The sequence below is a fragment of the Eurypyga helias genome, unplaced genomic scaffold, assembly GCF_000690775.1.
Source record: "Eurypyga helias isolate BGI_N326 unplaced genomic scaffold, ASM69077v1 scaffold13645, whole genome shotgun sequence".
Taxonomy (NCBI): domain Eukaryota; kingdom Metazoa; phylum Chordata; class Aves; order Eurypygiformes; family Eurypygidae; genus Eurypyga; species Eurypyga helias.
In genome coordinates, this window is record NW_010252155.1 from 15030 (window position 1) to 39323 (window position 24294).

Here is a 24294-nt window from a genome sequence, read left to right on the forward strand (position 1 = left end):
CCTGAAGGGCATTTATGTTCCGAAACCTTGTGGTAAAGGGAGTTGAGATTGTGTTAAAAAATGTGTAGCGCTGCTCCTTGTACAATTCTGTAATAAGACTGAATGCCAGCTGCTCTGAGTAATCAGTACTGAGAAACAGTGTGCGGTTTCAGGTAATGAAGCAGCATCTGGCAACAGCAATTCCCTGTAAGCACACTTTTACTCAACATGTGCAATGAGCTTTTAGAAGACGGAATCTACGGATGTCACTCATGCCAGCGTATATGCTTTAGATTTGACATTCGTCACGTAGATGGTTTCAGAGGATTTTCCTGATGAGTACACCCTGAGATAAACCTGAGTGATATTACAGGGGAAAAAAACCCAAAAGCTTTGTAGTGCGGAGCTTACTTGTTATCATGCAGAGCATTAAACTGCAATTGGGATGAGAGCTGACGTCACAAGCAGTGCCAAAAACTGTCCATGAGTGCAGGGCAAGGTATTGGACAGTTTCACCTGTTTTGATACTTCTTTTCTCTTGAAGTACTACTATCCTGTTGGCAGTATTCAGTACAGCTGACTGTTCCTGCTTTTAACAGTTGTTGTTTGAGACAACTCTTCTTACGTAATGCAATTCAAGTATTCTTAGCCTGTAGTATATCGGGTAAGATGTTTTATTCTGGTCTCAGATCAATTTTCTGCAGAAACTAAAAAGAAATGGTTCTAGATTTTGTGCCTGCTCAGAAATTTGCTTGGCCGCCTTCCCACTGGCCGCTTCCTCCTCGGTGGGGCGTGCCGTAAGAGGTCCTAAGGCCCACAGGAGTTTTGGGCCCTTCTACAGATCGTGGTTGCTTTGCGTGATGCTCATTAATGTCCTGCATCACATCAGCACTGGCTGAAAATAAACCCCAGGCTGCTGGGTGCCCCTACTCACAGTGTCCAGCTACCGTGCAGGTCTGAGCCGCCTCAACGGGTATTTCCCTTCTCTCTGGAGGAACCTGCACAGACACAGCCACCCAAACTCACCCAGTGGTGGTTATGGATCCCTTTCGGAGTTGTCTCTGCTCCAAGCAGTAGGTGTCACTGTGCACCGATCAAGAAGGGTGATCCCAGTGCAAGTGGAAAACAGCAGGAATACTGAAGAAAACAAGACAGTTGCTTTCAGTGGGATTAGTTTTTTGCACAGTAGGGTGGTAGGGTCAAGCACAATGTACCACGTTTAAAGGAAGGATAGTTGGATCTGGGCTTGTCAGAGCGTGAAGGTGCAGAGAAAACATTGAAAGTGTGTCCTCTGTCTGATGGGACATCCCAGTAACTAAGGGCACATCTCTTCATTTTTAAACTTCTTATTGTCACGTTTTATATGCAGACATAATCCTTCTCTTTGAGGAATGTGTGTCAAATGAAGTAGTTGTCTTAAAATAGATCCCATGTGAGGCTGCAGTGTTGCATGTCGCAGAGCACAAGAGTTGTGGAGAGTGAGCTGTGTTTAGACTATATAAATACCCATGAAAAAGGAATTTCCTAGGTCATGGGTTGGAATAATATATTCGGGAGGATTTCAGAAATTTCTCATCTGAAATGTCAAAGCCATTTAAACATCCTCTACTTTGCTGGAACGACAAAAAGGTTTTGCATCTATTGAGACTTTTTTACTGTTATGCTTGGCTCAAAAAAAAACCCAAGGGGAGAAAATAAATTTGCTTCCTGAATAAAGCAGATAGGTTGTAAATAAATCTCAGCAATGAGTGGCCTTTGTTCCAGATTGCAAGTATAGCTTATGATTTAGGCTGTTAAGCATGGTCAGGAATTAATTCACTGACTTCGTAAATGAAAACCCAATGTGGGAAAATATGATGCTAGTAAGCCAGTTTGCTCTGGTTGATGTTTTTACTTTGCTCTTTTAATACCTGGATGCTAATACATTTTGGTCAATAGTGCCCTGAATGAAAAAAAGAGGAGAGGGGGTTTGATATCCAGCTTGGTTATTTTTCTGCTGTTAGAAAATGCCCAGTGCAGGGCCAAACAGGGTGCAGATATTCCATGAAATAATTCTCACTCTGGGGCATATATTTTAAACCTAGAGAGTACTAATGAGGGGGGGCAGGGGAGAGTTAATGTGCTTAAAGGTGATGGAAAATGCCACCTTCCCATACTTGAGGTTGAAGTGGAATAGGAGAAGAGGCCATGGAGAAAGAGTTTACCTTATGTGCGAATCAAGACATCATCCAGAGCTGATAAGGCAGCTCTGAAAATGAGTGAAAGACTTTGGTAAACAAGTTAGACAACACAGGGAAGTGCTAGAGGTCGGACTTCCCAAAAGGAAAAGTGTGAGGGTCATAAGGAGCCAGTTCAAAAGTTTACAGCTCTTAAAACAGCTGTGTGCCTCCGTGCAGGCTTTGTGGCTGGCTCTCTGAAAGTAAAAGTCCCCAGCACTGGTAAACTCTCCTGCTGCTCTGTCACCTGAGGAGAACCTTTTAATTTCTGTCTAAAGTCGCTGTTTCTCAGCGTGCTCTGCAGCAGCTGCGTAATTTAATAAAGATAACCTAGCTGTGGAGATAATTGACCATACGTATCAGTGAAATGGAGCAGACACAAGGAGAAAATAATTAAGCAGAGCAGGAGTTCCCATTGTCTGGTGATTTACTGGACAAGGCAGCTTGCTGAGGCAGCTGCCTGCACAGGGGGCATGCCAAGAGGGCTCTTCCGGGCATGGCTTGGCTTGCCTGCTCCTTGAAGCATGAATCTAACTGCAGAGCGACTTCTGCCACCCAAGAAGTTTGGAAAACCCTGCAGGATACACCCATCCTGCTTGGTTGTTCTTCTGGGCTGTGAAATCCTTCCAGGGCTGTGCCTTGCCCCGAGTTTTGCTAACACACTCGAGCACCTCCTGCTCTGTCCCTTGGCAGGCTTGAATCCTAAAGCCACGTGTAGTTCTCTCCCCTCCGCTGTTTGTTTTGGATGTGAACTTCCTCAGTGTAAAAAAGGTTGGTGGAGCATAAATTGCATGTCCATAATATTAAGTGCAGTGATACTTGTTCATATGTCTCCTGTTCATGAAATCATCTGAATGACACGGCTGCTCAGGTGGTGTGCAAGTAATGTGGGATACACTGGCAAATCCATGACTGCTTTCATGGCATGCTACTGCTCCAGGGCTCTGTTCCCGAGATGAGCACCGAGTGAAGCTGGAACTGGAAGGGATGTGTGTGGTTAGGGCACGCAGCTTTACCCACTCTGAGGTGAACATGCTGGCTTAGGCAAAGGAAGCTGACACATATTGCAAGTCTGATTTGTAGCTGGGGATTTGTGGGGTTTGTGCTTCACTACACGAGGTAGTCTGTTCTGTTGGTTTTCTTAAACGTGCTGTAGTGGCCCTTGTTTACCCTTCTTGCCCTCTGTCACCTGCCTTCAGCGCCATAAAAGTGACACCGTCCCAGGAAAGCCACAGAGTGTTTATCATCTGAGAGGGCTACAGCTTCTCAGCTAGCTTTAGACCTAGACAGTGAAGTGTGAAATATTCGAGGGAAGCAGAGAGGAAGCCTTTGGTTAGCAAAGGGAAGTCTGCTGTTGTTGGTTCTTCTGCACTGAAACGGTTTGGGAGAAACTGGCAAAGACTGACAGCCATGAATGGCTGTTTTGGCAGGAAGCACATCTTGCATCCAGCCTGGCTCGTACCCTGGCCACACAGGGCCATTTTATAGGGCTATATTAACTGGTTGTACTGCTAATTCCTCTGCTGATAGGGGATAAATCAAAAGGAAGTCCCTAGGCCTGTAATTGATTTCATTTAATGAAAAATCACAAGAGGGATGAATAGGCAAAAAGTGTCACCTTACCTGCAGAGCCAGGTCAGTGTGGGGGAAAAGAGGGAGCAGGATGGGTCTCAGCTTGGCAGAGGGAGGAAAACAGTGATGGCTGTGTGAGATGGCACGTCAGCCCTTTCAGAAAGGCTTTAAACAGCAAGCAGTGACGCCTACAGTAGTGTCGGCTCTTCCTGAGCATGAAAGCAGACTGAGGGAAAAGGGAAAGAAGAGACCATACGTTTTATTTTTTAAAATGTGAAGCCAAGAACGTGAATATCAGAGAGTGGCAGGAGGAGAACTGTGCAAAGCATGTATTTTGTGTCTGTCCTCCCTTAATATTTAAAGATTCTTAAATGTTAAGTCCCCTTTCGCAGCATATACATTTTCAAGTCAGACTCAAAAGGCAAGGCCTGATGATGAGGCTAAAACAACCTGCAGTAGCAGAAAGCTCAGAAGAAAGCAGAAAGATCTGCAACATGCTGAGGTTAAAATACTTTCCATTAGGACTTGGCCTACTGCAAGGGAATGACAGGGATATTAATTCTTGAGGATATTGGCATTGTCAAAATGCGCCACATCACCATGGGAGTAAAAATTCCTTAAGGGGAAAACTTATGGCATGCACATGCAATTGTTGTTGAGACAGCTCAGACCTTTAAATCTTAGTGCTGCAAAGAACAAGGAGGTTTAAGACCTTACTGTGACAATTAGATCTAACTTTCTCCTCTTTTTTTCTTTTACACAGTGCCCATGTATCACAAGTCAGTAGTAACATTATAAGTGACTCTTTACGATTTTGTAGCTACTTTTTTGTATATTGGAGCTTTATAAAGTATTGCTGGTTATTCTTTGATTTCTCTTTAAGGGTTGTTCTTACACAAATGGAAAAGGACAGTGTTTCCCAAACCATTTGCAATGATAATAAATCACTTCCCTCTGAAAAATTCTCAGGCCCTTGGTTCCTTCCTCGAACTGTGCCTGCAATGTTTCGGTTAGGCAGCAGTTGCACATTTAGAGAAGCCATTCGCACTGTGTTATCCTCTCGCTCTTCTTTACGCCCTGTTGCATCCCAGCAGAGAATGGGCCTTGACCCCACTACCATGACTGCGAGCAACAGAGCTAACGAGTTGGCTCCCTTGCCAGAACTGGAAATTCCCAGTGGCTGTTGGGTTTGCAGAACTGATTTTTGCCAATACACGAAACACAGACATACTTGCCAAGTTAAACCATGTGTTTTTTTGCAGTTGCTAAGATCTTTTGACTTTTTCAGGAACTGCAGTCTCAACAGACTTACAGCTATATCAACTTAGCAACAGCTTTTGTAAATTCTCTGGAGAAGTCAGCCCAGGTACAGGTTCCTCTACTCATAGCTACTCAGTTGAAAATTAACTAGCAAATCCGGCAAGTAACTTTTTTTTAATTATGGAAAAAGCCCTAGAAGCTGTATATGGACTTAGGACAGGCGTGTTTGAAAAACTCATTCTTCAGCAGACTGTTTAAAGCTTTGCAAGAAACAGGGATGGGACAGGCATGTACAAATATGTGTTTCCAAATGACCTTTTCACAAAAGAAAGAAAAAAAAAAAGGTTAATTTGCCCATAAAGTTATTCTCTGATGAAGGAAGGAAATATTACAAGAAAATGTCAGTACCAAAATGAAGGTGATTTGGTTGCGTTGAAAGTTCAAGTAGTCTCACACCTTTAACTGATGTAACTGCAGAGGCTTCCTTGCTGTGGCTTGTGTGGATGCCCTTTTACTGCCAGTGGGTGTGATGGTGATCTCACACCAGAGTAAGTAAGGGTGGTTGTGGGTGCACTCATGGCATAAGAACAGTGCGCAAACAGCATGAACACGGAACAGTGCTTGGTCGCAGAGTTAAGCACATGAGGAGTTTGTAGTGAGGTACTGTTTGTGTGTTCTCATCCCCCTGTGAGACAGCAGTGAATCACCTTCTTGCAGATGATCTTGCCTTACTGAGCTTGTATTGCACAAGAGGCTTGACCGGTGTCAGCGTGGCTGGGTATCAAATACAATTTTGTCAGGTGAAGGCCTGTTAACGTGGAGGGTGGAAGTTAGGCACTGATAACTATAGTTGCAGTAAGTGAAATTAGCTGGTTTACTGAAGCTTTAAACATCTCCAGAAATAAAAAGAGCAAGATAAATTGGGAAGGCTCAGCTCTTCTGAGGAACCTGAACATTAGGGTATCTGTAGATTTTGCCTTAGCTCTTGCAGATGTCACAGTCCTAGGACATTCTATACTGCTTCGCCATTGTAGTAAAAAATAAACCTCAAATACCCCTGCTTGCTTTACTGTTGCAGAGAGGGAGCTCCACAAAGTCTTTGAGCTCAATTGACCTTATTTTTCGGCTTGACAGGTATTTAGAGAAGACAATCCGCTCAGCCGTGGAGCAGCATCTCTTTGATGTTCATGGCTCAGGCGGCCAGAGTTCAGAGGACTCTGAATCGGGAACATCTTCAGCCTCTTCTAATGTGTCTGCCAGGCAGAGGAGGCGACACCACAAAGAGCAGGAGGAAGCCCGGAGAAACAGAGACATGTACGAGCCTGATTTCTTTGTTTTGGAAAGTATATTTGATTAAGCGTACCCTAGTCGTGTCCTCTTATCAAGGCGATGCTTAGTTTTTTTATGAAATGCACTGGCCCTTGCCTTGAGCTGAAAGTGCAGAGCAGAGTGCAGTGCCTGTGCAGAGCTCCATTGCATCAGTTAGAGCTGGGAAATGTAGAGTTTATTAGATGTCACGGAATGGGGCAAAGCATGATAAGAATCCTTGCTTTTTACACAGTGTAGCAGAGTTCTTAATTACAGTATTTGGAATTGTTTAATTACAGTATTTATTGCTTCAGTGGAAATCCCCAAGCAGTTGACCCTACTGCCTGTAACCTTCTTTAGATAAAAACGTTGGTTTAGATGCTTTTCTGAATTCAGAATGCTTAAAAAATGAGAGCAAGTTCTCCTTTTGTATGTGGAGGCACAGCTGATGTTTGGGTTTATTGAGGAGCCCTGGGATTTCTTCTGAAAATAGAAAAATCTTCCTTTTGATAAAACAGAATTGAAGGATTTTTTATTCACACTGTTACACAAAGTTTAAACATGATTTAGTGGTGAGTTTCATAAATGTCAAAGAGTAAAAATAATACCCACTTTTCCTCTGTTTGTGGCATATATTGTGTCGTACAAAGGTTTTACCACCACAGCCTTAACAAACACTTGCCCAGGGCTTAGCTATCTTGGAGGAACAGTAACTACAGACTTTGCAAGGCCATGATCTAATCAGTGCTTACACATATGTCTAGCTTTAGTACAGCACTAGTTCATGTAAAGAGTGTTTATACTTCACTGTGGTATTGGATTGCTAGGATTTCAAGTTAGTTTCTAAAATAAACATCTTCTCTCTAGTTGTTTTTTTCTGGGTACTGAATTCCCCAAATCTATTGGATCTCCACCTCCCCATATAAAACCACTTTTATACAGTTGCAAAACCTGTAGTACCTCATGTTAATATTGCAGCCATGCTATTTCCCAAAATGTGTCAGTGCTACTGTTGTAAGAAAAAATCCATAGTTAGAAAATAAAAAGCCATTTCCATAGTGAATGAAAATACGCTGTGAAGATGGACTGGGAAACCAGCACTTGCAAGTCACCAAAGTATCTGGCAGCAACTCTGAAGTCGTTTTTCTTGTTTAGTAGCCCTGCTGACAGGCTTCTCAGGTAAGTAGGTCAACGACTGGCTAGTGTACGTGTTTGAAAGCATATAGTACTGCAGGGCTTTTTTTCAACTTTGTGTTACAGAGCTGCCTCTAGACAGTGTTGACGCAGTTGTTCAGGTTCGGTCCATAATGCTGGAGCCAAGGATTTAAAGCACATGGGAAGTTTTGAAAGCTGGATGGGGTTCAGATTGCTTCCTCTGGTTCCCTTAGGTGGGATTGCAAGAACTACTGCGGGTGAATTATCAAAACTGGGAATTCCCTTCAAAACTTCTTTTTGTTGTTGTTTTGATTGGTAGTGACTTCATCTCCTTGCCTTGTGATGGATCACAAGTGGATTTGTAATGTCACAAGATGGGACTTGAGCTAGGAAGTGTGTTTTTTGTGATAAACACACATATGTGAAGACCCAGGCTTTGCAGACATCATGTTTTACAAGCTATGTATATGTTATTGGTCTGCTCAGGGGTTTGTAAAAACTTCCACAAAGGCAAATGTGTTATCTTAGAAGCTTGATCATAGATTTATAATACTTCTTTGTATCTCTCATCCACCAACAAAATCTAGAGATCTGCAATCTAGAAAATCAGCAAAACACTGTCCAGATACTGCAGAGTAACCAGTTTCTTGTCACACTAGTGCAAGTCTAGGGAAATTCTCCTGCTGTTGATAAAAGGCTTTGCAGTCACACAGCACTGTAAGACAGCCACACATACAACAGTTAGCAAACATTCTAGCTTTGTGTCAAGTGTAGGCAGGCTGCCTGTATCCTCCAGCAGGGTAGGACGGTGAAGAATAAGGTGCACTGTGTTCCTCCCATTCCCATAACGTAGTGATGTGTTACGTATGTGCGTCTTCATTATTGCACAAAGTAGGTGTGAAGGGAAAGCTGCGTGCTGAAGGGCACAGCAGGCTAATTGTGCAGGGCAAGATAAGCCACGCGCTAGGCTGCTGGAAACCATGCACAAACCCTGCTAGCCCAGAGTGCCAGCTAGCGCATCACGGGATGGCATAAAGCTAGCTGTCCTGTTCACTTCCCAGCATAGCAAACAGTCCTCTGTCCTAGCAAGTGTGTTGCTGTAGCAGAGATGCATTCCCTCTTCTGTTTTGTGTAATTCCCAAATAGGAGTCAAGCGTTTGGCTAAAGCACCACAGTTCTGCTCTTGCATTTGAGAATACGAGTAAGAAGAACTGATTATACAGTGTCAGGCACCAAAGGAGATCCTTGGACCGCAGCAGTGAATCACTTTTCTAAATTTAAAAGCACGTGTCTCAAAGGAAAATATGCTGCGTATTCTCTATAAAAATACCACAGACAGCCAGGAGCTAGACCAGCTTCCATGTGAAGTCAATGGGATTCTCTGCATTGGCTTTAGTGGGAATGAATCAAGTCCTAAATGTTGATCCTCACAGCTTTCTCACCTGAGGTGTATGCACCTGGCTTTCACTTCTCAGTGGGATCTAGCATTGCGCAGTGTGTGTTGTTCACTGCAGTAGGAAGAACCAGAGATACTGGTTTTGTAGGGTGTAGGAGATGTTGCTGGAACTGCAGCAGTCAGCATGATGCATTTCTCTATTGCTATCCTGAATGTAGCGGGAAAGTGTTTTAAACAGCCTCTTGTTCTAATGTTCCTTTTCTTTTTAGGGAAGTTGTAAACAAAGAAAACATTCCCTCTGGATTCAGCAATCTTGAAGACTGTATTCTGTCTTCTCAAGAAGTAGAAAAATTACAAGACAACAGCTCCGGATACCTTAATGAAAGGAATAAACCAAAACGGCAGAAATCCAGCACCAAGCTTTCAGAGCTTAATGACAACCAGGACAGTCCTGTGGTAAGCCAGCATTCTGGACTATTTCACACCTGGTACTAGGGTGGGAAAGAGAGCATCTGGTTCCCTTGAGTAGCCATTTTTGCCTACAGTACAAGCATAAGTGGCTACTTTGGACTATGGGGACCACTGGATCTCACAGTTGTAACCTTGGTGTTGAGGCAACTGAGAACCCGTATTTCTGCTATGATCCTTTTACTCCATCCATAGTAATTTTCTTTTTCGACAGCTTTTTGCTTTTTTCTTCTGAATTCAGCAGAGCATTTTGGAAGGAGAAAAGGGAAGTGAGTATCTTCCCAGTCTTTCAGAAGTCTTGAAAGGAGGTTGGAACCTCGGATGTAGGTTCACATGTTTAGATCAAGTATATTTTTATACTCCTGCTAAGTTCTGAAACTGTAGATCGCAAGTGACTTCTTGATAATGAGATGACAAAAGTGTTTTATGCCTTTTCCATAAAGTCTGTGTGTGACTGTGGCGGTTGCAATTTGCAAAACACTTTGGAGTGTCTTGGTCCAAAAGATGATCCCTCTAGCTACCTTTTACTGAGGAAGTAGATGACACTGACACAAAGTCCTAAAAAATCTGGAATACTGTAGAATTTGCATATTCTGGTGGGACCTTTACAGTAAAAGGCAGTTTGCCAACTTTTACAAGCTGATGCACCTTCCTTCCCTCTCAACCAAACCAGACACTGATCATAGTGTCAGCAGTTGAAGCTGTAAGCAGACCCTGCAGTGAAGTACAGTACAGTGGCAGAAGGGATATGCATCCTAGTGCCTGGCACCAGGCATGCATTACACCATTACTAGTAACAGTGAAAGCTGTGTGAAAAGACTGACCCTCCAAGCTATAGGGTATTTCCTTCAGTTGTACTTGAATAACTTAAGAGCCTGCTGTGAGTTCCTTCTTAATGTGACATGGTGTTGGGACTTGTTTAGGTCACAAAATTGCATTGATCTGATGTTCTTTCCCTGTGCAGAGATTCTAGACAGAGGCAGATTTGGACTCTCTTTGTGATAAAAAGAAGGCAAGATGCCAAAAATTGCAGGCTGTGCTTAGCTTTAGTGCTTAATATCCGTAACCTTCTCATGTGATACTTCATGAAACAGCACAGACAGACCCACGCTCATTTTGCCTGTAGCAATGAACTTTAAGATAGGCAAAGGTCAAGTGTTTACACTCTTTTCTGCACCTCTTCTCTGTACCTGTGGAGTATAAAGCAGTTTAAATGTAAATGAGAATCTGATTCAGGATTTGGGAAAGTAAAGACTGACAGAAGCATCCACTTTTGCTGTGGACCTGAAAACATTCTTGAAGTCCTAAAACATGCCCAGAAGAAATGTCCTCAAACTTAGCTGTGTCCACTGGACTTCGCCCTGCCCGTCATTTTTGGATCTCTTGAGGGGCAAAGGCTGAAAGGAACATAAAATGGACTAACCTTGCACGAGAAGCACTTTGACCGTGATGACCATCAGTGTGGCTCTTGCTTTGCTAGAGGAAGTGTCGCGGTGGGATTGTCAACTGGGAGCATCGTTACAAAACGGCTTGCAGAGAGCACGGTTCTACTCTTTTTGAAGAGCAAAGGCTGCTTTTTAAGTTTTCATGAGTGTGCTTATTTCATGCTTGCATTTCAGAGACTGCCAGCAGGATGTGTTTAGCTTTCTTTTGGCTACATCTTTACAGTTTAAATAATAATCCAAATTAGACTACCTGCCTGGAGTATCAAAGGACATAACCTGCACCCTAGCATTTACTAAGAGGGTTTCGTCATGTAAACAAGTTTGTGATGTTCTGTTTTCTACCCACCTTTTTCTTAGCCTGCCTTCTTTTCAAAGCCTGAAAGAGTATGTAGGACAGTAAGTGGAAGCTTTCCTCTTAGCTGTCTAATTGCATCTGACTCAGAAGCGTAAGTCAGTGGTGGAAAAACTGTCAGTTCCGCTTACTGTCCGGAGCAAACCAACCACAAAGCATTAAAAGCTTGTAACTGCATTTCAGAGATGCGGTAGCCAGGTACCAGTAGGACTTGAAGAAGCACATTATGCAAGGATGGAATTATTGAGCTGTGTCACCTTATGGGTCTGGAGGTGTAGCAAGGTGAGAGAGGCCAGTGACTGCTCTAAGAAGGCTGTGCACGCAGTTTGTGTGGCTGGGGCAGGAACGCTCCACTCTGCTGACTGACTTCCTCCTATTAAAGAGGGACTTGCCCTAAAACCAGGGTGGAAAACCTCCTGGACATGTGCCCAAAGTGGCAACATGGATTGTCTTCATGGTATTTTCTCAAGCTCTTGAAGGACAACAGCGTTAATATTCCTAATGGTAGCCAAGCCAAACTGAATTTCTTGCTCTGCATTCATATCAGCACAACTTAGCAAGACCTCTGTGCATATGGCAGTCTTTGCATTCTTCTGCCTGTTTAAGAAGGAACTAGGGGATGGTTTGGCTGGTATTTTCCAAGATAAGCATAAGGAGTCCTCTTGGGAAGATGCTGTGGATTTTGGTACCTGCTCTTACAGGATTCGTACACACCACAGAGCTGGTCTCAAGCTCAGCCTGTCTGTCAATCTGTAAAATGGAAACTGGAGGTGTACCATGCAGTATTACTCTGTTAGGCATTTTGAGGTCATTTGAGGAAAAAGCAGTGAGCAGGGTTTTCTTTTTTTCAGTTTATAGGCAGTAAGTGTGGGTTTTGTTTTGTTATAAATGTGCAGCAGGGAGTAGAACAGGATTGTTTCCTTGTTGCTAGAAGTCCTGTGGATATTTCTGTATTTGATTTGTTTAATGGCCCACAGCTTGAATCTTTTCTGTATCTTAACTGCTTTAACATTTACTGTATTACAGAGTATGGAAAACTTTAGCTCATCCAGGCCTATAGACAGAAATGGACCTGATGACATGGAAATTTTATCTGAAGAAAGGTGATTTTATTTTATTTTTTTAATACACATATATTTTACTTTCCCTGTGTTGTAATACAGCCTAAGAGATCTTCCACCACAGACATTTAGCTGTGCTGCAGATCCTTCATTTCAAAGTAGAACTGTATAGAGGCACGGCATATGTTGTGTGGGCTCTGCCCGGCACCATACACCACCAAGACTCTTCTCCCAACCTGTTGGGAATGGCACTGAATATGCTGATGGTGCAGACTTGAAAAGCAGTCAGCTCTGAGGCACCTGAACCAGTGTGCTCCACACAGGGGACTGCAGAGCCTGTCTCACCTTGCCTCTGGGTTGGGAATCCAGACCTTTTCTTTGTGTTCTGCTCTTGTGTGAGAGCTGCACAGCCGCCTCTGCTCACCTCAGATGACAATTTGTCTCCACAGTTATGTTTGTTGGGAGGCTTGTATTGGTTTGGATTAAGGGCATTGAAATTGAATGACACTGTTTTTCATAAATAGCTCCTGAGAGCAAGCAAAATACATAGTTAGAGTTTAGCAGCCTGAAGTGCTGCAGCCCAGAGTGTCCCTTCATTTACTGACTGGACTAACAAGTGTGCAGCAGTAGCAAGAATCTGTAAACCTCTGTGTGCAAAAGTCCTGCTGGTTTTTGTTACAAGTCTGGTTTTGTATTTGTAATATGTTGGTTTGTTCTTGTTTTTTGTAGCAAAGAAAGTGAAAACGATGAGGTTTTTTTCAGGCACTCTCAGGTTAGTATTTTTGTTTTGTTTCGTGTTTCAGTTTCGTGGGCTCTTCAATGAGCTCTTTGAGTAGAAACAAGTAGTTAGGCATAGAGTTCTGTGAAATTTTGTTTTTCCCGGAGAAATGGAGTCAGCATTTGCTTTCGCTTTCCCTCCTCTCTGCTTTTTATTTACATAATTTAGGGACCCTGTCAACCTCTGAGGAGTCTGAAAGCGTCTGCTTCAGTCCCTTCAATCCCTCCTTGCCAAAAAGGGAAGCATCACTGAAGTCAGCACTTTGGTTTAAGTGACACCAAGTTGCCTTGGTGTGTGTGTCACTGGTTATCTCCCTGGGTAGTGAGATTAGCTTGTCTCTCTTGACTTCTCTAAAATCAATTTAGTCTTTTATTTATCATTTCCCAATGCAGCCTGTTGCCTTTGGACACAGGTGCTGTGATAGTTTGTCTTAGCAAATTGGCTCATCTCCTGCTTCTCTCTAAGGATTGGTGGCTGGGATGGATGTCAGGAGGTGAGGTGTGACATCGGTGCCAACAACTTTTTCCCCAACTTCCCGTTTCTGCTCAGCACCCAGCTCCTGCATTTACTTTATGGTGTTTTTCATCTGTCTGTTCAGCAAAGTGAAGGTTGGGGTTGGGTTTGCTTGAACACTTTGAAGTCACGGCTACTTTTGGGTTTGCTTGAAACACATCTAGACAGCCAAGCATTTAGAATACTGGGGAGTTATCCAAGGCACCTCTCCCACAGTTGTGCACTCCTGTTAGAGGAGCACAGTAAAAGAGCTGTGGACAGTGTCTGGTTTCTTGGCTGGCTGGAGTTTAACTGAGTGCTGACAGTATTTTTAAACTGGCCTCCTGTTGGTTTTTGTTTTGGTGAGTTGGTTGGTGGTTTTGTGGGTGTGGTTTTCAGGGGTTTTGGTTGGGGGGGGAATGTTTTGTTTTCTAAATAGAAGCCACTATGCATGTGTTGCCTTTGAAAGACTTCCTTTCTTGTAGGTATCATTTCCATGTAGCAGGAAAGGTGGCAGAGATTCACTTGCTAACAGGTGGGCTCTGACCAGCTGTGTTGTAGCTGCAGAAGTTTATGGGGCATCAAAACATGTAACTTCTGCAAGGGGTGCTCAGTGCTGCCTTTGATCCCTGCTCTGACTGAGCTTGGATGGATCTCCCACTTCCAGAGGGTCAGTAATCCTTTATGGTTCTGCACTCGCTCCTGAGCTGTTGAGTTTTCCGGAGTGTGGATTTTGCCATACCTTGTTCCTCAGGTACCTGCTTGCATGTGGAGAAGGTGCTGTCACTGCCATGCCACACAATACTCCCATAAAGCTTTTAAATTAGTCTGTAAGAGGTATATTTGAATATGAAATCATAATCTTAAAATTAACTTCCCCTTAGGAAGAGTTTTAAAATTTAGGATTTTAACTGCAAGGGAAGAGATAGCCTTAATCCAGAGATTGTATTATATAGGAATTACAAGGTCAAGAAAATGTTAACATTCCTGCAGGGTGGTTTTACATTCCCTGTCCCTCAGAAGCCTGTTGCTTAGGGCAGCTGAAACACATACCTTTCATCACAGACAAATCATTCAGGATGAGGAAGGGACAGGGACTTTCTTAGTCTTTGCTCTTCCTCAACCTGTCTGAAGATACCAGGAAAGGTATTTGGAATTTGCTATAGCTACAGGTTGTGCAGTCAGGGTCTCCATGAGGCAGTGAAAATACCTTAAAATACACGTCAAAATGAACTTTCAGTGCTTTTGTAGCCTTCATCATCTGCCCGTGGAAGTAGCAACGCTCCAGGATGAACACTGTGCTTTGAAAAGCACGGGTTTCTGGTGCCCAGGGTTTGCTAAGGGCAGGGTGTTTAAGATTGGCACCAACATGGCAACAAGCGTAGAGGGGGATTGGCGTGACTCAGGAGTAAGGCGGCAGAGCAGCTGCCTTCTTGCATCGCCTTGTATTTCCATGAGGTGCTCAGGGCTGCTTACTGCTTGTGGCTGTAATGGATGATGAGATGTAGGGGCAGCAAGCCTTTTAAATAAAATCTGTTTGAAGCCACGCATAATTGAAAAGAATAGGACTTCCTAATCAGAATTCAAAGATCTTTCTGTTGCCATTTATTTCTAGATGTTTGAGCTGCTCTTTGTGCTGAATCTGCTTCAGAGCAAGGAGAATGAAAGCAGTAGTAACTTGGGCGTATCACCAAGTTACTTAGATATGTGGTTACTGGTACCTGCAAAGCGTGGCTGCAGAAGCAGCTTCTAAAAAGCAGAACTCAAGTGTTTAAGATATTTTTTTTGGTGGTGGTGGTGATTTGTGTAATATCCACAGTGCGCTGTAACTGCTACCGGGACCATGAACTTGCTGCCCCTTTTGTTTGTAAGAAATTATGACACATCCATACCTCAAGCACAATAGTTCTCCCTTCCTTGATTTTTGTCCTGGAGGTTGGCAAATGGTGGCATTAGAAAGTCACATAGGAAAACAAGTGATGGAAATACTGAATTAATCTACCAGTCTCTGAGTTTGCATTGTTAGTGCAAAGAAGGTTAAGCATCTGCTTTCTTGTGTCTCCTGGGTTTGTGCCATCATTGCTGTTCAGAACGCCTAATGATTTATTCATTGTATTAGAGGCTACATCAGTGAGCAAGGAAAGGGGAGTAACTGGCTGCAGGCACAGCACAGGCCTGGTTTTAAACAGCTTTTAAATATTTCCAGCAACTGAAGGGACTTCAGAAGGAAGTCATTGACATTTTTCTAATATATCAGTAATGGAAATGTTTACCCAGCTGGGAAGTGCTCTTATATATGCTACAGATAATCTTTCAAGAGCCTTGATAAGTCATGATACTGTTCAATCTTCATAGAAAAACATTTAACTGTGCAATTAGTATCAGTAGTGGTGACACTGGTATTTTCAGGTTGCTCCCTTTGAAATTGTTAAAATGTAGGTAAGTTCTCTTCATGCTTCTTGATGCTATTAAAAACAGCACCTATTTTGAAATGTACTGCTTAATGTCTTTCAGCCTTAAAATACTGTGCTGGCAATTTAAATGCAGTTTATTGACTAGTACAGTTTGTTCTCTAGTAAATGTAAAAGACTGCCTGTTTCTGGCCACTGACCAGTCTTTCTGTTTATAACATACACTGACTATTTAGATCCTGGCAAGAAATTTGTTACCGGACCTTAAAGAAATATGTAAGTCCTCCCAACCAGGAAGCAGCTTAAAAGCTATTGAACGGTGAATTAGCATTTTTCCATGTACAGCTCTCACAATAAACATGTTTGTAATCAGATTTAGTGTCAAGCTGTACAAGTTATTAGTGCTTGGCAAACTGTCATCTAGTGTTTCCTTTTGCTATAATATTTCAAAAAGGTGATTTGTTGAAATGAAAAGGAAATACAAACCTTATGTAAATACAATGGAGAGCAACTCTTTCCAAATGCCAGGGTGTTCATCACCCAGGTTTTTAGAACTGTAGAACAGCCTAGGTTGAAGGGGATCTCAAAAGATCACCTGGCCCACCCTTTCATGGGAAAGGGAGCCTAGATGAGATTATCTAGCAACTTGTCCAGTTGCAGGGATCGATATGATTGAATCCAGATAAAAACATTCATATGATTTGTCTAGTGGTCAGGTTTTTTTCTTCTCTACATGAAGCGTACTTGTTTTTCTCAGCTCAAAGGGGAAAAAAACCCAAACGCATCATTAGCTTCTGCAGATGAAAATAATTAAATGTGCCTTAGTGGCATGTACTGAGAATATTGATTTAGTACCGTTTGGCCATGCTTCCGGATTCACAAGTAAAATACATCCAAATATGCCAGTTATTTTCTTAAGGCACATTTTTTTTCACACACCAGCATATGCAGATTGCTAACTAGGTTATCAGAATACCCAGGGAGGGGTGGGAAATCTGCATGTTGACTACCTGTTGGACTATATTTGAGAGAATTACACCTAAGCTGTTCTTACCAAGATCAAATAGTTTACGTAGTAACATAATGCTGTCTATTCGGATAGCACTGTTTGTTGGGGGGTTACATGTATCACGTTCTATGGTTATGTATGTGCCTTACACTTCCTTTTCCCTGCTGCCCTCTGTGAGGCATTACAGCTAATTTGTTTTGGAGTGACAAAACTGCTCGTGTCATCAAGCGCTATTGCAGACACGCGCACTGTGTATCTGGATTGTGGGAATGGCAGTGATTTCTGCATAAATGCACACGACGTGTGGTATGTGCAGGGGTGAAGAGTGGTGAGACAAACAGCAGTTGCTTCTAGGTAGGGCTAAATGATGAATCATTTACTTGACAGCATTCTGCCTTGTTTTTTTTTCCCTAAGTCACTGGATGCCTGTATGAATTTTTGGCTTCTTCCCATAGTCCACACTGCTTCCAGCTGAGATGCCAAACCCCACTGCCATTTGGATTTGCGCAACACTGCGTTAATACCCAGAGCTCCTCCATAAATAGTTCTGCTCTCCCCACGCCCAGCTAGAAAACAACCACAGGAAATCGGGGAATGTGCAGCCAGCACAGCTTAGCTGGCACTAATTGATCTGAGCCAGCACAGCCTGCATGAGAGCATTCGTGTACGTAGCCTGCGCTGCTCGCTGCCTGCGGCTGCTACCTCAGGAGCTCCGGTGCCTGATTTTTAGAAGACACCATATTGCTACAGCCTTACAACAGCAGCAGCAGCAGCGTTGTTGTTGGTCTGAGGAGCTGCACTCCTGTAGGAAGTGTATGCAGCCCTTTCTCCCTGCCTTTCTCCCTCCCTTTTCATCCCAGTTGATTACAGGAGGCTTTTTCAGCTGCATGCAGTTTTTAGGGCAGGCAGGCTGAGGAACTTGCATTGGTTTTCTAAAGAAGGAAGAATTCAAGGAAGGCAGATGGGCAGATGTTTTTACCGTTGTGCGTGAGCAATTAGTACATAGGGGTCACCGAACAGGGGATTTGGAGCTGGAAACATCAGGGACTGATTGTTTGGATGTTTTTAGCTAAAGGTGTGAGCTTACTGCTGCTGTGACCGCAGGGGTGGGGTTTTCTTTCCTCCTCTGCCTCCTTGAACAACTTTTTTTTTTTTTTTCCCCCCTCATTCCTATGGGTGTGTGGGAATATAGCTGACTTCAAGTATGAAGATTCAAGAGCATCCAAGCATTCCTGAAAACAAGTTGCAAAGAAATCAAGATGCTGATGATCAGGAGAACAGTTTTGTGTCAGAAGTGCCTCGGCTGGATTTGACAGCGCTGTGTGATGACAACAACTGGGAAGGTAGGATTGTGCGATGGCTGGTCGTATGAGTGAAACTAGAGAGAGGAAAACCTGAGTGGGCTGGATATTTTGATGTGATCATGTTCCCTTTCCAAAAACAACAGGAAAGCAATTTTGTCCTGAATATGGAACTGAAAGTTTGGCAAAACTGGAAGCAAAATACTGGATGGGTACCACTTCCAATTGTCACTTAGAGGAAGAAAATTACTGATTTTATTGTTGAAGTTACTGTCGTGTGCTGTCTAGAACTGTTACATCCCTGGGTGTTTTCAGGATAACATTTCTTGGTGACTGGTTACTCCAGTATTAAGCTAGACTGCCCTTTAGTTCAAAGAAAGTGGGTATTTCACAGTCTAAGAGGAACTTCCTTCTCCCTTTCCTTCCACTTCAGTCATTATTTGGAAATAATTATTTGGGTCTGAAAAGCACAGGTAGAAAAAAAATGCTGTCTGTCTACGTAGTACTCTGTCTTTTGATGGCTCTTACAAACAACTTATGTCTGCTGTGAAAAAATCCTCATCACCAGCTCAAACAGCAGTGTTAAATTGCATGTAGTTTAAATGAGTTGAATACTGTTTCTTAGAATGCACTCTGGAGATGAGAGGTGGGTTGGCTGTGTGCACTAACTTGGAGTGGGAAATCTGGGGGAACTCTGTGGGTACCACGAACCTCAACTTGATTTGGAATTGAGATGAACTGTAGGTGTCCAGCACCTCTGGGATCAAACCTTCTTCCAATCACAAAGTATGTCTTTCTGTGCAAGTGAGAATTGTTCAGTTAGTTTGTGCTTTAGGAGTGAAATATGGGCTTTGGCAGGGAAGAAATATGAAAATGCGAGCATGGTATTTCAATAAACAAAGCAACAGAGGGAAAATGTTTAATTTATTGCTTTAAAAAAACAATCTCTGAGGGACACTGAGAAGCCAAGTTCTCTGCTCCTGCCTCCAGAGCGTACGTGACCTGATGTATTTTGCCTTTCCCTGTAGGAGGAGAGTAGTTACGACACTTTAGGCATGAGTAAAGAAAACCTGCAGCCCTGGCTGCCTTTGATTCAGCCAGGCAGCTGGTCACCATGGACGGGAGAGAATTTCTCCACTCGCTTGCTAGGCGGGGATTCCCTGGGTGGTATCACCACGCATGCAGCGTGGCTGATCAAAGCGCCGTGGAAGGGTTCCCAGGAGGCCTTGGCCTCCTGACGAGTTTGCTGAGATGCTAATTAGTGCTGCCCCGCAGGGTCTCGAGCCAGGGTGAGCACGGCTGTGTTCTCAGAGGTGATGTGTGGCTTCAGCTGTCATGTGAACCTTTGGAAGTAATTACTTTCTTTTTCTTCCTGGGTTACTAATGGGAGTCATATGAATGCATGAAGAGGAGAATACAGCTTCTTTCTGTCTGCCAGAGGCTTTTCTATCGTGTGAAATAAGTTGCACCTTTGGTACAACTCCCTCTTTGTAGGCATGCCTTATATTTGGATTCTAGCTTTCTTGCCCTTGCAAATATGAAACAGGATTATGAGCACGTGTGACTGTGCTCGAAGAGTACTTTTCTCTGATTCTTCCTTCCTCCGTTCTGTTCACATGCATTTCACAAGAGGAAGAGGTGGGCAGCTGCAGAAGAATCAGCTGTCTGGGATGAGAGATGTCATCTAAAATACTTGCCTTTCAGAATCACCATTTTGTTGGCGCAGATGAAAGAGCAGCAAAATGGTGGTTTCTGTGTCTCAGCAAGGAAAGACTGAGTCTTTCCCCTTTCACAGTGGATGTGAAGACAGGCTCACAGCAGCCAGGAAGGGGAAGGTGTTAACGTCAACTCTCAGACTGCTTCTGCAGCTAATGACAGAGGCTGTCGTTGAGACTGGCTTTGCAAGGCAGGGTTGTACCACTCATCCACAGCTCTAGCAGCCAGGGCATCCCCCCTTTACCCGCCAGCCTGTGTCACTTAAACCTTCACACACCTCTTCAAGATCTGTGCTGCAGCTCTGATTGCACCCCAGTGAAAAGGGGGGGGACGGCACCTCCAAATTCCATTAACACTTGAATTCTGTATTACTTTGCTTTAGCAAACTTGGTAGGTCCATCTCTCAGGAAATTACCCTTTCCTCCAGGACATAGTTGAACTGACTTTTGAGGGCAGGGTCCACTGTATCACACTGCAGGAGCTATGGAGCATCGAGTGACCAGGGCAACGCTGAGCCTTTTACAACTGGCTTTTGAGAACAATTACAGGCTGAGGGGTTGCCTTCAGCTGTAGCTGTCGCTGCCTCCAGTCAGAAGTTAGGAAAGGGCCTTGAAGAATGGGCACAAAGTCACGCAAGACAACCTTGTCCCTTGACTAGCTTTTATTTGTCACTCAGGCAGGCTGTCAGTTGTGTTAAGACCAAAGCTGCCTTGCAAACCCTCAGTAGGGACATGGAACCGTGAGAACTGCTGCCGGGTGAGCTGGCAGGGCCACATGCCTTTTACGTTATGCTAGAAGTAGTTTTTACCAAATATTTCCTTTTTTAAGGTTCACCACATAGGCAAATCTTTATGCAGAAGGAGGAGAGGTTTGCTGTACTTCTCCAGGCTATGTTCCCTTCCCTAAAGCTGAGGAGAGAGGACAGAGAAGTTTGCTTCCCGCTTCCTCCAGTGCGTAGGCTCAGTCTGCCATGTGCCCACCTTCTGCATCCACCTTGCCCGCTACGTGTAGGGGCGTGTGTGTAGTAACCATCAGGCTCTTGGTGCGGTACGCAGGGTATGAGCAGTGCCCCAGCCAAATTCAAGTGCTGAATGCTTAGCCCAGGTGCGTTTCCTATGGTCCGAGAGAAGTACTTTACTAGTGTGCGCTCGCGGGTGCAAACCAAATAGTTTTATTCTCGGGCTGGGTGTGAAGTGAGCTGCCTCGGCGCACGGGGCTGTCCGGCTGCTAGGCTGGCCTAAGCTGCTCGGTCGGTGCCAGCTGAGACCGCCTGCGAGCAAGCGTTTTCAGAGCCGCTTCCATAGCGAAGGTTTTTAATTGTTGTCGATTACATTTGAATCGAGTGCGGTGAGCGAGGAGGACAGAGTGTTCTTTCACAGTCCAACGCTATTGTGCAGATTTCTTACCAAATGTTTCTAATTCAGGCCCAGAACTTGCTATCCTGCCCTCAAGGAAAATCTGGAAGTATGTCGCTCTGTGTAACAGCGGCTGGCCCTGTCAGCAGCTTGGAGCTGAACAGGCAGTTCAGTAAATCGATACGATGTGTGTGATTGCTGCCTACGTCCCCCGATCACTGACATTTTAAAATAAGTTCTGTAGATGAGATTTCAAGCAGAGTTTGCACTAACAAGCGCTTATGAAACAATCAGTGGATGTTTTTCTGCAAACTGTCAAGCATTAAAAAGAAAAATAAAAATAAAAGCAGAACTTGAAAAGATAATTTGATCTCAGTGTTGAGAAGTCAAGTATTGCAGGACTGAATCCCTGAGGGTGAAGCTGATCTACAAATAGTTTAGACACTGACTTAATTGATACTTTCCCATGGGGAAAAAAAAAAACAGACTAATGCAAAAAAAATCCAGAGTATAGCAACAGGGAAGCTGGATTTAGATTTCTTTTTTTCAACACTGTGGACTTAGATACATCAGTGTAACATCCTTTTTAGCATAAGAAATCAAAACGTGATGAAACACACTGCATTTTTATTACTGTGTGGAGAAAAGAATAATTGTGTGGTTTATTGATCCTATTTTATAGCATCAATGTTGTAAAAAAATTTTTTTTCATTGTTTATTGTGACATTATGTTATAAACAAAATAGAAAGTTGGCTTGATAGCCGAGAGATGTGGCACCTCACTAACTGAGAAGATGCAGTAGCGCTTTATTTGGGCCATTCTTTTTGATCTGCATAGGAAGAATGCCTCCTGATGGATCCAAACAAGGATGTTTTCCAACAGTTATTTATGAGATGAGTAAAATAGGTTGTTACTGAGCTAGTTAATGTTTTGGGGTTTTAAATTGCTTTATTCGCTTCATTATGAGAGGTCTTTCTGGAGCCTTTCAAGTGGGATTTAATAATACTAGGACCTCAGGTGTTGTAATTAGTTTAGGCTTTTTAATCCCTCCGGACCTACTTTACAGCAGCCAAGATTTGGCCTCCTTACTTTCAGATGGTTGTGTGTAAAAGCAGCATTAGCAGCATATATCAGCCTTGCGGCTGCAGAGAGGGAGACAGGAGATGCCCGCGGCACTTTCCCTGCCCCATATCAAGTGGGATGTGTGTGGGCACCCCTTGTTGGTCCTGCAGCCCCCAGAATAACCCAGTGGTAAATATACAATGTAATGATAAAAAAAAGTCAGGTTCTGTCAGCAAGATGGTCTGGAGCTCGCCAATACTACACCAGTTCGATACAATTAATCTTTCTCCCGTTGTGTGGTACCAGCTTTATTAATATCTCCAGCCCTTGATGTGGCAGGTTGGCAGAGAGTTCATATTGCTGTAGGCATGTGTGTGCCCACGGAGTTCTGCAGAGCAACACCTGGCAGATGGCTGAAAGATTAGCTGGTGGTGGGATTCTGAGGGGGTGTGCAGCACCACTGAAGGGCTGCAGGCTCAATACCAGCCTGCTTTGCTTCTGCGCCAACTTAGAAAAGGCATAACTCTGGTGAGAGTCTGACCAAGAAATAGAAAACTTTTTGTCACCCTTTTTCTGCACTGGTACAGCCATGGTGGTTAAATTTTCCTAAATATTTTTTTCTTGAAAAAGCAGTCATTAGGGAAAATGGAGGAAAAACAATACAACGAATGTGGAGATGAGTAGAAAACTGAGTGCTTTCTCTGAGCAAGGGAGATCTCTGTTCAACACAGAAGATGAATAAAGGTAGCTGCTCTGTCAAGTCAGTGGCAAACCAAAGGTAAAACACTTAGTGCTTTACTGAGATTTTATTCTTCAGTTAGCAGAGAGCAGAAAGGGTGACACCATTAATCCTGATCGTAGATACTTCAGACCTGAACCATTAAGTTCAGGAATTCAGCAGCCTTCAGAAAAGGCTCAGCACTTTGATAGCTATCCTTGATAAATAATATTAAAAGATACTGTGTATTCTGTTAAACAAGAATTGATTGATTGTGCACTGTCAGAAAAAGGAGCAGCTTACCGTTAGTCGGTTCGTGTGTATTAACTTCCTGGGGAGTTAGCCATTATGTTGTCCATGTGAAATTTTTTCCTTCTAAAGAAGTAAGGAAAACAAGTTGCCCATAGAGTCAGGCCTTCCAGGAGCTGGGGTTACAAAAGGGCTGATTTTCTGTAGTGGCCATTTTTTCTGTCAAGTCTTAAGTTTGTTTTTTCTTCTGAGGGTTTTTTTCCTTCTCCTTTTTAACACTTTCTCCTCTGGAATGTGAGTTTCTATTTTTGGGCATTAATTTGAAATCAACAAAATAGTACACATACCTTGTTTTTCGCTAGCTTGCATGAAGTGCTTTGCTGTCTTTTGGGTTTAATTAGAGGTTCTTTGAGCCATTGCAGTTCCCTGAATGTCGCATGCTATCTGGTATATAAATCCACCTTGGGACAAAGTCACATGCATCATGCATGATTAATAATGGCTTTGTTAGCTGGTGTGGTAGGAGCTTAATTTGGTTACTGCTAAATATGCTGCTGATTTCTTCTAAGTTTATTCCATCCTTGTAAATCCCAAGGAGGTGTGATTTAACAATTTCTAAGAGTAAATTCTCTTTGGGGGTGAGAGTGTATTCCAAAAATTGGAAGTGAGAAATATCTGGAAGGATCACGTGCATCATTTAACGTAATTACTGCTAGTGAAATATATCAGATTTGTTCCTTTTGTGTTATTAGCTTTTATGTTGCTACAAGAGATCTTGTGAGAACCTTCCTGAAATCGTGAGATTCAGGGAAGTGTGCAACACCCAAGTGTGGTAGTTTGGCTGAAGGGTTTGCCTTTCATTTCACCCTCCTTCTTATCAGACTCTTTGAGCAAAATATTTCAGGTATTAGGAACTGCCAAGGTGGAACGTAGCTTAGAAAAAACTCTCACTCCAGAAATTAACTGAGAGAAGGGATGGCTGCAGAAGCT

The 24294-nt window shown here is 43.3% G+C and overlaps 1 protein-coding gene across 1 annotated transcript in view; it reads left to right on the forward strand.

Moving 5' to 3' along the window:
- The first annotated feature begins 3103 nt into the window (after positions 1-3103).
- The window catches only part of LOC104504548 (protein FAM13A-like), a 37886-nt gene continuing 16695 nt past the window's right edge, over positions 3104-24294 (forward strand). Inside the window, 7 exon segments of the mRNA XM_010152271.1 lie at positions 3104-3184; positions 5056-5123; positions 6162-6341; positions 9156-9342; positions 12178-12254; positions 12942-12984; positions 18095-18245. Of these exon segments, the coding sequence (XP_010150573.1) occupies positions 3104-3184; positions 5056-5123; positions 6162-6341; positions 9156-9342; positions 12178-12254; positions 12942-12984; positions 18095-18245 (787 nt within the window).